Source organism: Streptopelia decaocto (assembly GCF_964273445.1).
Source record: "Streptopelia decaocto genome assembly, chromosome: 12".
Classification (NCBI taxonomy): Eukaryota; Metazoa; Chordata; class Aves; order Columbiformes; family Columbidae; genus Streptopelia; species Streptopelia decaocto.
Window position 1 is genome coordinate 6,194,224 of NC_138667.1, and position 16,358 is coordinate 6,210,581.

The 16,358-nt window shown below is 44.9% G+C and overlaps 1 protein-coding gene across 4 annotated transcripts in view; it reads right to left on the minus strand.

Annotated features, from left to right (window-relative positions):
• GRIA1 (glutamate ionotropic receptor AMPA type subunit 1) overlaps positions 1 to 16,358 on the minus strand; it is a gene marked incomplete at its 5' end in the record, with an annotated part of 121,018 nt that overhangs the window by 53,308 nt on the left and 51,352 nt on the right. For 3 of the 4 annotated variants that reach the window (XM_082063444.1, XM_082063442.1, XM_082063443.1), the window contains 3 exons: positions 3,365 to 3,418; positions 8,317 to 8,501; positions 9,933 to 10,172. In XM_082063444.1, coding sequence (XP_081919570.1) covers positions 3,365 to 3,418; positions 8,317 to 8,501; positions 9,933 to 10,172 — 479 coding nt within the window. The remainder of the gene's footprint in view (positions 1 to 3,364; positions 3,419 to 8,316; positions 8,502 to 9,932; positions 10,173 to 16,358) is intronic. The other variant, XM_082063445.1, reaches the window with a different exon arrangement.

Here is a 16,358-nt window from a genome sequence, read left to right on the forward strand (position 1 = left end):
GGATCCGTTTTCATGAGTTTGCAGAAGCCACAGACAGTGCCAAATTTGCCTCAAGGAGAGGCAGGGATGCTCACAGGAACCTTTTCCCTGGCAGCGATGCTGGAGACAGATGAGACAGGTTGTGTCTTTAACAGGCATAGCAGATTTGGAGAAGGATGTTTGCCCGTGGCCTAAGGTGCAGAACGGTTTCATTTTGTTTGTGAACACAGAAATATTATTGTCTCACCTTGGCAACAGCAATTTTACTGAAAAAGAAAACTGTTCCTGCTAGGAAATACTAGTTTTCATTTGCTGCTACTTGTCAGATCCTGCTTGGTGCTTTACTGTAGCTCACCCGACAGCAACCGCTGGGCAAACAGGCGGTGATTAATGCAAGCCAGTTCCTCTTCGTTCATTAATCATTTGTGACCAGACAGGGAATTCCTCCGTGTTCAAAACGGATGATTTTTGCAGGCCTTATTCAGCCTGTGCATTGCTTTGCAAACTCACTTGCTTTGCACTCCTGATGTAACCCCAGTTTGGAGCTGCTGCAACTGAGCTACTTTTGTTTTTTTGGTTGAGTATAGCTCTGAACCAAGATATAGCCAAAAATAAGAATTTCAGTGGGGTTATCCATAAATATTTCCCCAAATTTACTTCCAATGTGTCATTTCCGTAATTGTCTCCCCATGAGAAAGGGCCCAAGAAGGTTAGGCAGCATTGCAAAAGGCAAGTATTGAAAATTCATCCCCTTGCTCCAGCTACTACAGGTAACTTGGTGGCTACGAACCAGCTGAGGGTTCACTTCTGCCTGTCCCAGCCAGGTCTGGAAACCTTATCTTCACATAGAATGACAGCCCTAAAACCAGGACTCTGTCAGTCAGCACAGGGGAGAAAAAATAACTCATTTGGAACTGTTCAGGCACTTGCAGTTTTTAGTTCTTAATTTATCCTCTTATGACCCAGTACTCCAGAATGAGCCACTTCCACAAAACCAGGCTGTTTTCTAGGCATGCGGGTATGCACATGAGGGTACGTGTGTGTGTGGGGGCAATGCACACCCTGTCATCTTAGGGCTTATCTACAGGGGAAAATGTGGGGTGTTTAAGTTCTATCCACTATGTGTATGAGTCAGTGGGAATAAATTATAGCATGTTACACCCTCTGAAGGCTTTAATCCAGCAATGAGATGTCCTTAGAAGCGGGTGAAACCTACTGTGATCTCTGGGATCAGAGCATCCACACTAGGGTTTAACCCTGGCAGACGCCAGATTCCCACATTCCGCCAATCCCTTATAACATCTCTTGCATCCCTGCAGAGGGAGGCTTGCTGTCCTTCCTGCTGTAACGATGGCCTCAGGAACCTGGGACCTTCACGGCCTTTTTGCTGTTCTCCTTGCAGAACTGATCAATGAGGAGCTCTCATGTGGGTGCAGCACATCGTGGATACTGATTTGGCTTCTTGTGCCTGAACCTGCCTGTGTGTGTGGCAGAACCACAAAGCTTGTTCTGCCCTGGAAAGTGCCTTCTTAACCTTCAGGAGTGTTAGTCCTTTTTTTAAAAATAGTTTTCCCATTTTGGCTCATTATCTCCACCTCTTTTTTTTTTTATAATATTCTTATTTCTGGAGTTTGACTCTTTTGCAATGCTGGTTTTTAAGGAGCAGGAAAAACCAAAGGAGAGAGCTAAAATTCCTTTTACTTTTCTTCTCCTCCTCCCAAATCAAAGCTGCTTGAAAGGCACAGCTAGTAACAGTGGTTTCTGGTAGTCTCATCAGAGCCTGAGTTAATTATTTATAATCCTTGTTGGCTGAGTTTGCAGCCTCTTCCAGCCAGCTCTGTCCTCTCAGCATTTGTGCAAAGGCTAAGAAAACAAATTAAAGATGGGAAAAGCGTGCTTTCTCAGACTGAAGGTGAGAGAGAGTGGTATCATAAGACAGAGGGAAATGTCCTTCATAATTCCAGCACCTCAGTATTAGACTACCTTATGCCTGTAATGTATTTGTTTTTATGAAACCTTGCACAGACCAGAAGTAATAGAATTCACATGTAGCTTTTTGCATGGGTATACATAAAAGCTCACAGGCACATACACTCCAGCTACTCCAGGTACCTTCCCTGCTTAGCTTCAGTGAAGGGACTTTCACAAACATCTGAGGACCAGGACCTGGGTTACAGCAAATAATAATTGCTTAAAAATTAGTAACTGAAGTTATTGGCTGCTCTGCAGTTTGCCTGTCTCCCCCCGCACAAGTAACATTTTTAACTTTGTAATTACATGCAGAAGTGCAGGGTCAGTATCAGGCCACTGTGGGGTAATTATGTGGCCATTTTTGTCTTGTAAATTATAGAGTTATCTTGGGACTGAGAGAAGGAGAATGGCAGCAACCGCTTGACTAATTGGTAGTTTAAAGTTTAATTACCCTGGGTCTGACGTGCTGCCTGGCAGATGCAGCTGCGGGAGGGAAGAACGGGCTCCGGCCCCAGCAGGGACACAGCGGGAGAGCTCCTGGGGAGCAGCCGCAGCCCTGGGTTGTACCAGCCCATTCTCTGCACATCCCCCTGTGCGGATGGACAGACACACTGGGGCAGGAGCTCTGCTGCAGAAAACCTCCAGCTGCCCTTTGGATCGAGGTTATTCTTCTCTTCTACCTCTTCCCAAACATCCCCAGGCAAAGAAATTCTCCAGCCTCCAAGGAAGGGACAGCATATTGCTCCAGAAAAGTGACCCTGCAGCTGCTCTGTCCCCAGGCAACACCTCCCTGCATTAAAGGGACAATCGTCTCCCTAAAGAAATCTTTAAATCCAATTCACTCCTTAGAGCCATGGCAGTCAGATTTGATTTAGCACCAGGTTGTGGAATAGGCACAGATTTTTTTCTTACTGGAAGGTCAGAGTGCATCATCATTAACATGTCTGCCCTTAGTGGGGCTCCCAGGATGGCTGTGAAACACTTCACTTGGGGGACACACACTGGAGTGGAGTTAAAACTAGTTATAAAATGCAAGTTGCTACCAATAGTCAACAACTTCTTGGTGGCCTGACTGAAAGGAGCTGGGAGGGCAATGCCAGGACCCCAGGTGCCCATGGCATGTGACAAAAATAATGATCACAACAAGCAGTAATTGACAGTTGGCTTAAGTGGCTTTGAAAAGATGCAGATTGATTCTGGAGGCAAAAAAATATTCCAGCAACCTTGGAGATACCCTGGAGATAACCTTGCTGGCTCAAGACAGAAAACGTCATGAGGAGAGCACCGCAAAAGACTTTGGTATTCTTTCTACCCAGAAGGTGGATTAGTAAAAAGACTTCAAGCTCATTATCTATAAGTATAGTTCTTTACTCAATATGAGATGATAAAGAAAATGCCAAGGAGGGCAACTCACCAAATTTGCCAGAATGTAGTGGTATCCGTTCCCATTTTTTTCAAGCTTTATGATCTGCAAGATGCAAACCAAGGATAGTTAGCAGAGACCAACTAAGGAAGTAGAGCTTTATTTATCTACCCTTCCTCCCCATTTTTTCCCCAATGAGACTGGTTGAAGACACAGCTAAAGAAAAGTTCACAACCTTGTCAGAGGAAGGACAGAGCTTTCACACATGATATTTGGGCAGCAAGTCCGAAATTAGACGGGACAAGATCCCCAAGCAGATTCCACAGGCAGGAGACTAAGCTACCTGGATCAACTTTTTTCCTATGGGCTTAGGGATAAAACCAGTGCTTTTTCAAAAAAAAAAAAAAAAAAAACCACTAAAAGGTTAAACAAGATTTATATTTCAGACACTAAAGGAACAAAGCAGGAAGCCAAGGTCCATTTGTCCTGTGAATGCAGCTGAAACACTGAGCAATCCAAGAGCTTTCCTGCTCATCCTCTGAGCCAGAGTCCCTGCCCTAGATACTGACCTGGGCGAGATGTCAGGAGGTTTACACTAAAGGGCAATTTTAGTCCTTTAGTGCATTGGGGTAGCTTCAAGCCACATCTTCAGAACAAAGCTGCCTGGACATGTTACTCAACAGAGGATTCCCCTCCCATATTCATTAAGATTATTTATATCTTCATGCTCACGGTGTCCCTATATATGCTCTTTACCACTTACTCCTTTCTCCCTGATCCCTGTAGAGTTAGTGTTTTATTCTCTTTTATCAGCACAATTGCTTATAGATCTGTAACATTTGAAAGTTTCTATGTTAGCTGGAAAAATTCCCGTTGCCTAAGTAGAAAGGAACCAGCTGTTGTGGGGTTGCATGTGATAATGTGGGACAGGGTCATTGATCAGATGGTCCCTAGCTGTCTTTTTCTTCCTTGATTTAAAAAAATACAGAAAGAATACAGTTAAAAATCACATTATTCTTGCTGACTCCATGTTTCTATTGAAATTCCTCTTCACTGATTTCCAGCACCACTGTTAAATTCTTACCAGGTTACTAAAGCCAGATACCATCTGCTTTTCAGCCAATCCACATACAGAAAGAAGACAGTAGAAAAAAAAAGCCCAAACCAACACGCCCTCAAAACCTGTAAAAACACAAGGAAACACAAGAATTGCTAGTTTCTGAGGGAACCGTGCTGTTTCCATAAGGTGGCAACACTATCTCTTATTTCCATTGTCATATGAATTGGTTCTGAATTACTGCCTGTATTGCCAACGCTCAGGCAAAATCTAGACGAGTGACAGCAAGGCCAGAAAAATCCTCACAGCCAGAATGATAATAAAACGACTGTTGTGCTGGATTCCACTAGAGATCAGTCTACTCAGGACTGCTCTCTGATACCAGGCTGGTAGCAGGTGTTTAAGAAGCGTCAGATGAACACAGACTGATCCTCCCCATGGGACAACACTCCCGGATTATCACGAGCAGCCAGTTAGGATTTCCAAATGGATTATAATTGAGCTGACACTTGCTCTGTGCAACTGGTTCATCTGCCTTAGCCGCTCTTCGATGAAGTGGCTCTTGTATGCACATTAAAACTCATCTGATTCCCAGCATTAACATGGGGGCAGCAATTAACTCCCATGAAGGCCTCGTTTAGTAGCAGACCCTTACACAACTAATGTCAGCACCACCACCTTCACTGCCCTGTTGTTCTTCCTGCAGGACCCCTTCAGCATGGCTTCTGCTGAGCAGTTTGAAGCCCTCAGATACCTGTATACCTAAGGCTATAAAGATATATACTCTTATTAGGATAGTTTTCTGAGTACCTTCCATTGCCAGATCTGAGAAACAAAACCAGACCCAACTTTTTCCCTTCCATTTATCAACTGAAACTGACCTTTGCAGTAGGTCCCAGACCTTGTGGGAGGAAGGAGCATCTCCAGGGCACTGGGATGTCTAAGAATTACAATCCAATTCCCTATTCCTACAGTATCAACAACAGCTGGCATTGGCTCCTTCTGCCCAAACTCTTCCTTTGTTATTTTATGAGGTGTCAGAGTCGATGAACCAGAGAGGGCTGCCATCCAGCTTTCCCTGAGCTGTTAATCTTGCAGCCCATCCACCTGAATTATGAGGCTTGCTTCCTGTGTTTTACACAGTTATTTGTGATCTTAATTTATTTTAAAATGCTTGCTCAGTCTTAATGTGTCCGGACGGCAGTAGCAAGCTGAGGTTATAATAGCATTTATCACTTAGCCTGAACGTGGTGAGAGGCTGTGCTGGGCTGCATGCCGATAGCTCACTTGGGCCACCTAGGTTTCATTACCCACTTCTTAATGGGCCAGTTTGACATCTATTAGAGAGAAATCCTCTCAGAGTGAAACAGTGGCAAAGGAGAAATTCCAGTTATTCATTTTAATGAGAGACAAGGAAGAAACAATACAGGGCTTTGATGGAATACAACCCACTGCTTACTTATCCCATTAAGGCTACACAGTGAGGCCCCGCGGATATCCTGCCCTGAATCAAGGCCTGGCTCATAAACGACAGTTACCTCGGCAAAGATAAATCATGCCCTTGAGACATGACACAGAGAAACCTCCAAGAAAGAAATTGGGTCATTTTTGCACGTATCATTAACACACGGAGCACTGGCTCCTTCTACAGCTGCTATCACCAGCACACGAGAACTGCCTTGTTGGAGTCAGTGGTGCTTATTTGTTTTATGCATACGGAGTAGGGTGAAGAAATTAAAAGCATGTGCAAGTGCCGGTGTGTACACGTGAGGGATTGATGCTATACAGCCATCCCCAGCTCTTCTGTTCACTGCAGAGCACAAATTCACAGCCACCAAAAGACAGTGACAGGCTTGTCAGGGAAGAAGATAAACGCATTAAAATGTTCCTGAGAGGCCGAGGCAGCTCTTTGAACACCTCAAACACTCAAAAAACCAGGGAAAACACAACAGTGACATCCACACAGAGGCTGCTGATGTGATGAGCTGAGAGACCAGCCGCCAGCCCCCGTTTAAGTCCCAGCTGAATTTCCTGTGATAATGAGCTGAACACGGTCTTTGACCCTGTCCAGTTATCTGCATGTTGTGAAAGACCTGGCATTCCCTGCTTTGCTGGGATAACTACCTCCATTCTCAGAAATCCCTGTGGACTTAGAAGAAGAAGGCAAACGAGGTTGAAAACGGACTACACTGGTCTGAAAAAGTCATTCACAGCTGTATCCCTAACAGGAGTGTTACCTCCTAGGCACAGACATCTGGAATTGCTCTGTCTTTAATACAGGAAAACACAACATTGTCCCTCTCCTTCCTGGAAATTGATGTTTTTTACAGCATTGCAAAACAAATAATCATGAGATCTGGGTATTTTTTAGTGTTCTTCAAATAGCTTTACTTTATCTGAGTTTAAATCTTGCTCCAGTTATGCGAAGAAATTTGAAAGAAAGACTTACTTTCTTGTTCATATTAGGAAAGCTAGATAATATATGACTACAGAACTTAACTCTCTGTTAGACAAGCCAGGCTTAAAAAAACATCATTAATCTTAGAAATTTGATACACTATAAAGCAAAGCTTGCAGAAAAGGCAAATTCATTAGCCAGGCCCCTCCAAATGTCTTGTTCAAACTGCAGCTACTCCATGGTCAGAGAGAAGACCTTACCCTCCAGAATAATCTGATCTGTCCTTCATTAAGCCTGACCTTTATTTTGAGGTTTAAGCCTGCTACCTGCTTTTTTATCATATACATAACAGAGTAGCACCAACAAGGATGGATTGTGATCGTCGCTGAGCCATGCAGCTGGTGAAATGGCAGTTCTTGCCCCAGACAGCGAGCAGCTGAAGTGCGAGACAGGAGATGACAGGTAGCTTAGACAAGGCTCGTGTGGAGCACGAGGTAAGAGTGAGCTGGTTATGAGAAGTACAACAGCGGGAGCCACAGCTCACTAGCTGTGTGGCCCTGCGGGGACCTTTCTAAGCCATGTGGGATGAGAGTCCCAGTGGTGGGGAAAGCCTTGGCTGTGAGAGGGAAAGGTGTTATGGTAGGAGTTGAGGAGGGGACACAAGTGTGGACTGAGACTTGTTCATGGACTAGCATTGGTCTCCTGTCCACAGAAATCCACATTCAGGACTTAGGAAAAGCATTAAGGGAGGCATGGAGGAAAAAGGATGGGGAAAATTCGGGTCTGCACTACTAGGCAACTATCTAGATTGAGGCTGAGTAAGGCAGGAGACATAACCTAGCTACTGAGTCCTCTACTGCATATCCCATCTGCCTTGTGGCCATGAGCTGACAAAACAGCCAGGAGATGGCTGTGAATGAACCAGTCTCTCGCTGCAAGGCATGAGAGGAGCTGGAAACATCTGATCCTGCTACAGCCTCAATGTCCCAGGAGGATGCTGAGCTTTAAGCCCAATCTGGAGACTGTGCTCCTGAGGACACTGCAGATGTACCATAAAGCTTCTCCATCTCTGTCCTGTTGGCACTGGTTGTGATAATTTGGTACAGTATATGGAGGCTGGAGGACCAGAAGTCCAGCAGTGCCAATTCACAGCTGTACCCTAACTCACAGGAGGTGTGAAAACTGGAAAAAAAATCAGCAGAACAAGGAAGTGCCGTATTTTATGCATGTTGCTGGGAGGAATTAGCATAAAGCAAACTCATTGGGGAGTAAGAGGGTGTAAAGGATTCAGCAGAGGAGTCAAACAAGTAGGGAACATGGAGAAGCAGAGCTCACTCAGCATGAGTACCTGGGAGCTCCCAGTCTTTATAGGGCTTTACAGTTTCCACAATAACACAAAGGAGAAATATCTGCAAGCTCGGCAGCCTGCTGCAATGAGAATCCCAATGAGACATGGATCAGGCAAGAATAGAGAGAACTTCTCCAGGAGAAAAAACCCTTCCTGTCCTACATGCAAGACCCCTTCCAGAAGACCCACACCAACACAACCTTGCTAAGGATGATGTTCAGCCGCTCAGTTTCACAGTCCACCACCACCAGCCTTTCCTTCTTCTTCTCCAGCTCCTGAAAGAGCACGCGGTAGCCCTCTTCTGTTGTTGTCAGGATGTTGACAGCTGTCACCTGCCAGTTCTTCTCAGCTGCTGTGTCCAGCACTTTCTGTAGGACCGACAGCCCTGTGATGGGAAGAGAAAGGAAAGAGAATGGTAGGGGGAGAGCCAGGTTTTAGTTGTGCAATGGAATCTTTCCACCTCTCTGCCAGCCTGTGTAGCTGCCTCAAGTCGGACTGGATACAGCATCGCAAGAGCACAGCAGAAGTACAGAGTGCAGCTAATAGTCTAGCATCTTATCCAAACACAGCTGGGACAGAACTGACTCCTGCCTTTTCTGTCCTAGCACAGGAAAACAGGATGATTCCAGGCCTAGTTTTCGTCTGTAATCCACAGAACAGTCTCATTGATCAGGCCCTGCTGTAGGATTCAGATAAGAGCTCTAATCCCAGTCTTCTTGTCTGTCACTACCCAAGTCACTTTATTTCTCTGGTCCATAGTTCCCTTCTCATCTTTGATCTGTTTAGGCTGCATGCTCCTAGGGTTAGGGACACCCTCCATAATCACAATACACAATCATATTCAGAGTCCCTGTCTCTCTCGGCAGCATCTCATCAGAAAACTTCATTATTTTTAAAACAAACTTGCCTAAATTATTTGCACAGACTTCCAGAGGAGATTACGTGTAGCCAGCACCACTCTGGAGTCCTGCTTGACAACCCTGCCTACTGCAGTCCTTTTGGGATATTCAGCGTACCCATGCCTTGTGTCAACAGAAAGCAGGGTAGGATGCTTTTACACCTTCTCCTTGTCTCTTAAGGTCATTCTGTCCCTTCAATGGCTAATGATAACTTCCAGGACAGAGCTGTAAATGACCCTTATCTCTGCACTGTCCCTGACAAGTCTATTTTGCTCTCAGCCTCCAAGCCGGGAGCTTTAGAGGCATCTGAGAGCTGTGGAAACTGCATCAGAGAGTAATGAGATCACCAGCCCTGTTCCTGGTTTAGAAAGTCAGATAATATCTTCCAAGAACCCAACAAAGGCTTTAGTTATTTTACACAGACAACTAACATTGACTAATGCAGGGAACTTGGAGTTTCCAAACTACCTGCCAGAAACACACACAGTGTTACAAGGAGATGTGGGGTCAGGTGAGACCCGAGCAGCTGTAGGTTCACATTTATAAATGTGGGACTCAGTGGCCTTGAGATGGACAAACTTAAAAATGGGACCTATTCAATATAAACAATTTCCCCATTTGAAACTCAAACTGCTTACACATTAAATATTTACCGTGTGTTGATGGGGTTCAGACCCGACCCTGTAAACAGTGATATACTGGATCAGGCTGATGTTACATCTAGATCAATGCCCACCTTCAGCAGTGATGGATACTTAGAAAAGGAATAGAGAACGGGGAAGACATAGGTTGACTCTACCTTTAGCCACATTTTTATCCTCCAGCAACCCACAGTAAGGGGAATTCTCAAGGCCAAGACTCCATCTAGACCAGTATATTCAATTGCCCGTAACTCTTCCTGTGTACTTGTGACTTACCCCGGTCGGCATCATAAATGTACACAAATTTCTGCCAGCTGTAGTGCTCGATGACATTGATGAGGGCATCCTGGAGCTCTGGGCGAAGCTGGAGAACAAACTGGTTGGACGTATCGACAGGGAAGCTGGGCGTTATGAAGCAGACGTGGAGAGCCCCACAGAAAGATGTGAGCATGTTGACGGTCCTCCTCTCATAAAATCCAAAGATGGCATAGACGCCCTTGGAGAACTGCGAGCAGACTGGAGGATCAGAGAGAAAGGCCATGAGGGCAGAAGGACAAGGAGGTTTCTTATGGAAGTCACCAAAATAAACTTTTTCCTTGACATAACTTGTAGGGTCTCTGGATTACATCACTTTCCTCGAGGCCTGTAAGTTGGTGAATGCAATCTGTAAAGAACAGAGCTTGTGGCCATAGGCTGCTCTGCCCTTGTTCTGCACACACCTGCTTTGTCTTTGATAGGCAGATGGGACACGGGAGAGTGAATTCAGGATCCCTGGAGCTCTGCTGAAGATTTTGGTGCTTCTGGGATAAAATGTGTTATCTGAACAAGGGAACCCCTCAGCAGAAGAGCCCAGTGGCTCACCAAGCCCTGCCTCCTCGGGATGGCAGCTGTCTGGCCCCTGCAGCTGTTTTACTATGGGAAAGACAGGCTGCAGCTAGAGCTTGCTATTGCATCCCCAGACACGTTCAAGGAGCAGAAGGAAAGCATTTCCATGACAGCACAGCCCCTTGCGGCTAATGACTCCAGGAGAAAACCACAGGTTTGACCTCAGAAGCTGAGACCACACTGAGAGGACATCTCAGCACAGGCTCACCTAGGTTCAAAACACTCACAGCACAGCTACAGGGAGGTTCGTCCCTGGGCATGAGCTGCTGGCACTGAGGTTGGAGCCTCTGACACCAGGGGAGCGTTGGTACTTGGGGACACCTGTGTGGCCATTTCTAGTTTCCTCACAAAGCCATGGTGGGGAAGGCTGTGGGCCCAGTGAGGCAGCGGTAGCAGCCATAGCTAAGCTCTGAGGGTGCATGCGGGGCTCCCCAGCAGATATTTGTGTCTGATGGCAGCAGCTGGCTCTGTGCTGTGCAGGGAGGGCTCTCTGGGGTTGGAGCCCTTCTCGGGAGAACACTTAATGAGATCGTGGGAGCTGCTGGAAAAATGCCTCAGGATCTCAGTGAGGCAGAGAGAGTTCACACTTTGAGTTGTAAAACTTAGCCCCTGAGACAGTCAGACTCGTTTAATGTCACCCCTGTTTATGGCACATCCCAAGTTACCGTCAATAAATCTCCCAGCCGGAGGTGGTGGCAGTGACAGCGTTTTCCCTGTGTCAGAACTCCCGGCACTAGTGTCTCCTCCTGTTGTCACTCCAACTCTGAAGACCTTTGGCTGTGACATTTATACTGACTCAACATTTCGCACACCACTCGCCAGCCCTCCTCAACAGAGTGCAGGATGAGAAGTTGGATGTGACATTTTGGGGTCCCCTGACAAGCACTCTGAGCTGCTTGGGTATCCCTTGACCCGGTTTCTGCTGGTAGCCACTGAACCTTCTGTACGTGTGGCTGGAGACAGGTTACTAGACATGAGCTTACTGCATCCTTATCTGGGCTCCATCCAAGCTCTGTCCCTCCAGCAGGAACCAGAAGTCATCCCCGACTCGCTAACAGCCATCCTGGATAATATTACCTTGTTCCTCACTTTTCTACTGCCAGCATTGAATTATCAGAGGGAGGAGCAAGAAATCTTGCTTCCCACTGTGCAAAGCAAGTCCTCACTTCCATCTCATCAGCAAAACGAAACAGCCAGATTTTTGAAATGGCACAGAGTGTGGAGAGCTAAGAACTAATTCTCATGACACTGATCAGAATTTTTCCTTCATCTTGGAATTGAACCCAGGTTTTCGGCATCCCAGCCCGGCAGCTTGTCCTCTTTTCACCACTCAGCATCCGTGATCTCACATACCTCTGCACCCTCCTCTCCCAAGAGAATTATATATCTGTGGGGCAGGGTCTTCTCCTGAAGCCCAAACTATGATGGAAATAAAGCCCCACTCTATTTTCACAGCAGTGTCTCTCTTTGCAATTAGAAATTGTGCCTGTATCAGCTGGAGTCACTGTCCCCATCATGAGACTGACACATTCAGGAAGAAAAAGCAGCAGATACAGATAGAAATAGTCTGAACATCGTTTCCGTGTGACTGGACCAGTGGGTCTAACGAACAGTGCAATATACCATATGTGAGAGATCAGAACATGATCTCCGGAGACCCAGGCTTCAGAGTCACTGAATGATTAAAGTGACATTCTCAGGGCAGCTGAACAATCCAGCACAATTAATAATCCAGACAATAAACTTAACTGGCTTGTTTTGTTTTAAGTAAGTCATGGCTTCCTTGAATTTTATTTTCTATTTGAAATGAATATATTATTTTTTAGATTATTTTTTTAACTCTGTGGCTCAGTCACACTCAGGCAGCCCTCCTACACTGTTCTGAGACACTCATCCGTCCCAGCATTTGAAACAGATTGCACCAAAGATGACTGGGAGAACGAACAGTCTTTATCATTAGTAATTTTGAAAAGAACCCTAGCTTTCTTTGTACTTTCAGACTAAGAGGGGCCATGGACAAGGCAGATAGCTTGGAAAAAGGAAGCTTACTGAGGGTTTTCACCGAAAGAACAACAAAGAAACCGTTGTGTCAATTAATCTGTAAAGACGAAAAGAGTGAAAACTGCAACCAGCTTTCTGGGACTGAACTTGGCACAAAGTAAAAGCAGTGACTGCAAAAGAGTTTAAATCTCAGGACCATTTTAAATTACTGCTGTTCCAAATTATTTTACCCAGCCAAACTAAAAAGAAGTTACTTGATATATATTTAATGCACTAAGAGATACCTGGAATTTCTATTTACTTTAATTGTTTTATTAAGAAAATTTATTAACGATTGTTTTCTCATTTGATTGCTGTGCAACTTCCTAATAACATCCTATTAAGAAATGTAAACCTTAACTAGAAGAAGCAAACATTTTAAACTCTCTTTGTTTTTCTAGTGGGCAGGAAGCTTATCAGCTCCTCAACAGTCACTAGCCTCTGACTGATGCTTTTCTAAAAAGAATAAGAAATATAAAAAGAACAAAGATCATGGAATGGAAGGTCCAAAAAGTCTGGTCAATTGGCTGGTGACCACATCACACTCGGCAGGCCTGGTGCCAACGACCTGTAACAGCTGGATGGCCACAGCCTGGCTTTTCCTGCAGAAGAGAGTTGCCATCAATCTGTTGGGTCTACCAGCTGAATTTGGACAGTTCAGCCTCTGAAGCTCATTCCTGCAGGTGGGAAACAGGGTGAAACACAACATAGTAAATGTTTGCATATCCAAGGATGCAAGCAGGATTGAAGAGTGTTTATTTGGATGTAAATGCAGACATTGGTGATAGTTTGCATGTGCTATTCTTGGCCTCTGGGCTGCGTGAAGGGAAAGAAGGACAGAGAATATCTGTTCTGGGCTGTAACTATGCTATTATCTCACAACAAATTTGTAATTAATTGATCTAAACAGCCCTTCAGAAAATATAGTTCATAGTGATTGATAACCATGGCAACTACTGCTGTATTCACCCTAATCAGTCTTGTAGTATATAATTGATCAAGTTGGGACTTCTGGCCAGAACATCCCCAGTGTGTGCTGCACCAAGAACCATGGACATCTCATATCCCCCATCTCCAGGCACAGGATCTCTCAATGGGGCTCCCAGAATGCCATTCCACAAACAAAATTGGGTAAAAGCAGAGGCATTAACTTGATTGTCACCTGGTTATGCTGTAAAGACAACCAGCTCTTTGGACACAACTCTGCAGCACCTGCTGCAACCAGGTGAGGTGACAGCTCCTCAAACTATACCAAAACCACTTCTAACTTAGAGTAAAAATCAAAATAACTTTATAAGATTCCTGATACCTAGTTAAAAAGTGATTGATACAGTAGAGCAAGCAGGATGAGACCTCCCCTCTGCCTTTGTCGAAAGGCAGCTATTCTGGAGCTGGCGTGTCCTTGAATTTAGATGAACAAAAAGCACAGGGGCTCCACTCATGCTTGAAATCCTCAGACGCCAGGATTCTTAGTCCTGCAATTTCTCTTAAGTTTCTCTTTTCATATGGAAAATAATTCAAGGTAAAGCATTTAAATCTGAGAGAGGAAACACTGATTTTATTGAAAGTACATGCAGGATAGGACCCCGGCAGCTCTGGCCACCTTTGCAAATACTTCAAAAGAAAAAGAAAAATACATGCCCACAGCTTTAAACTGCTCATTTTCTCTGCAGAGGAGGAAAATAAGAGATATTGTGAGCCTAGAAAAATTACTGGGACACTTTTTGTGGCTAAAGCTCTCAACCAGACACAGAGACAGCAGATGGACAAGACTGATTTCTGCATTCAGGAGCACCAGGAATATTTTGGAACTGGAGGTCTGATCTGATCTATGAGAAAGGCAGATGTCAGATTTAACAGATACCTCATTTGGATTTTGGTAAAAGCAGAAGTGAAACCAAATTGTTTCTCTCGGAGATGGTCACCACAAAGAGGGGCTGAAAAATTCTCAGTATTTGAGGGAGGCAGAAGGGCAAACAGGCTGCACAGAAGGATGGGAATAAGGATTTGTTCTCCAGGAGTGAAAATGGTGCAATTCTGCTGAGAATGTGCAAGCAGGACTGCTCCCCGCAGACACAGCTGGGGAAGAAGCCTGGTAGGAGATCCTGGCAACTGCTCATCTGCCATTTCCTTTAGAAGCAGAATTTTCACCATTTCACTGAGTTTAAGACTAGAAGGGGACATTAGATCATTTCCACTGACTTTTTTATCTCATGGACCATTAAGTTTCACCCAGTTACCCCTGGAGGGAGCCAATAATATGGGTTAGTTGAAGGCATTTAAACTCTCTGGAGACTCAACTGCTCTGTGCCTCCAATGGAGAACAGAAGTAGCACAGACAGTGCTAATACCCAAAGCCACAAGAGCAGTAAAAAAAATTGATTAAACAAATTATCCCCAGATGTCCCCCACAAATGACCTATGTTATCTGTTGCAGAAGTAGACAAAAAATTCAGATGGTCCTTGCCAGATCTCAGAGCCCTTCATAACACTATAGGATGTCACATATGAGAGAGCATCTAGGAGGGAAGGCACGGCACACTCCCCAGCAAAGCCATTCCTACAATGCTGAGCTGTGGATGTTGTGGGGATTTTGGCCAAACTACCCTTCACAGCCCAATCACACAGGGAAAGAAAGGGGCAATTTAGAAATGCACACTTCAAGATAAGAAGAAATCTTCGAAACCAGCGAATCCAGCACACACAGCACTTACTCCAGAAACCAAATGAACACATACCTTTTAAAAATTGCAAGATGAGTATGGCCGGACTTTGAGTGTTGTAAAATGGTCAGATCAGTCTACTACCCTCTGTAAGCCACTGAATGACCAGCCCTGCAACACCTCCAGCCCAAATATCAGTGTGGTACCCTCTCCATCTGCTCAAGCCTCCTGGGACACAGAACCAAAACCCAGACTTGCAGCAAAACACACTCACTGACAACAGTGGTGTCAAGGAGCACTTCCCACATGCTTTTCTTTGCTTACTTGGTGCGTATGTATGCACATGTGGGAAAGAGGATGGGGGATGTGGACGCCTAATTTATTTCTAGCATGCTCTGCTTAGAGGAGACCCTCACACCGTGATGGAGAACCTGACATCAGGTTGGCGAAGCCGGTGGTATTTCAATGAAAGAGCACTAGTGCCTGCTTCAATTAGGATCAGCTCAGCTTCCCTCCCAAATGTTTGTCCTCACAGTTCTCCAGTGTGGCGTAGGTGTCAGAGCGCATCTCTTCAGCACATCCCAACTACAGCATGTTCCCACAGATTTCTCTAGCAGGGGAAAGCCAAACAGATTCTACACTCCCCCATCGCTCCACACATGTATTTAGCTGACAGCAGATATGTCCCGTATATCTGATCAACTGCAAATCAGGCTGATATGATATCACAAGAAATATACGTTTCTCCTTCAAATACATAGAAGACAGAGAAGTGTGCTCCTTTCCATCATTTCCCTGCACTGCTGCTCTGACCACCTTGGAAGTTGCAAGTAGCATTGATTTTTACATTAAGATCTGCTTTCTTTCACTCATATTTTAACAATAATCTCTGATTGAAGAGCTGCTCATAAGTGATAACTTCATTTTTTTCAATTAGGCTTGCCTGTCTGACAAATAAGTCCTGGTTTGCCTGGTTGACAAATGTTAGTTTCCCTTAAGATCAAATTGGATTTTGGATACTTCTTTCTTGTGTGCTGCTGAATTTAAAGAAACAGGAATAGCATGGCACTTTTACCAACAAAAATTAACAACATGGACTCTCAGTGATTTAAGT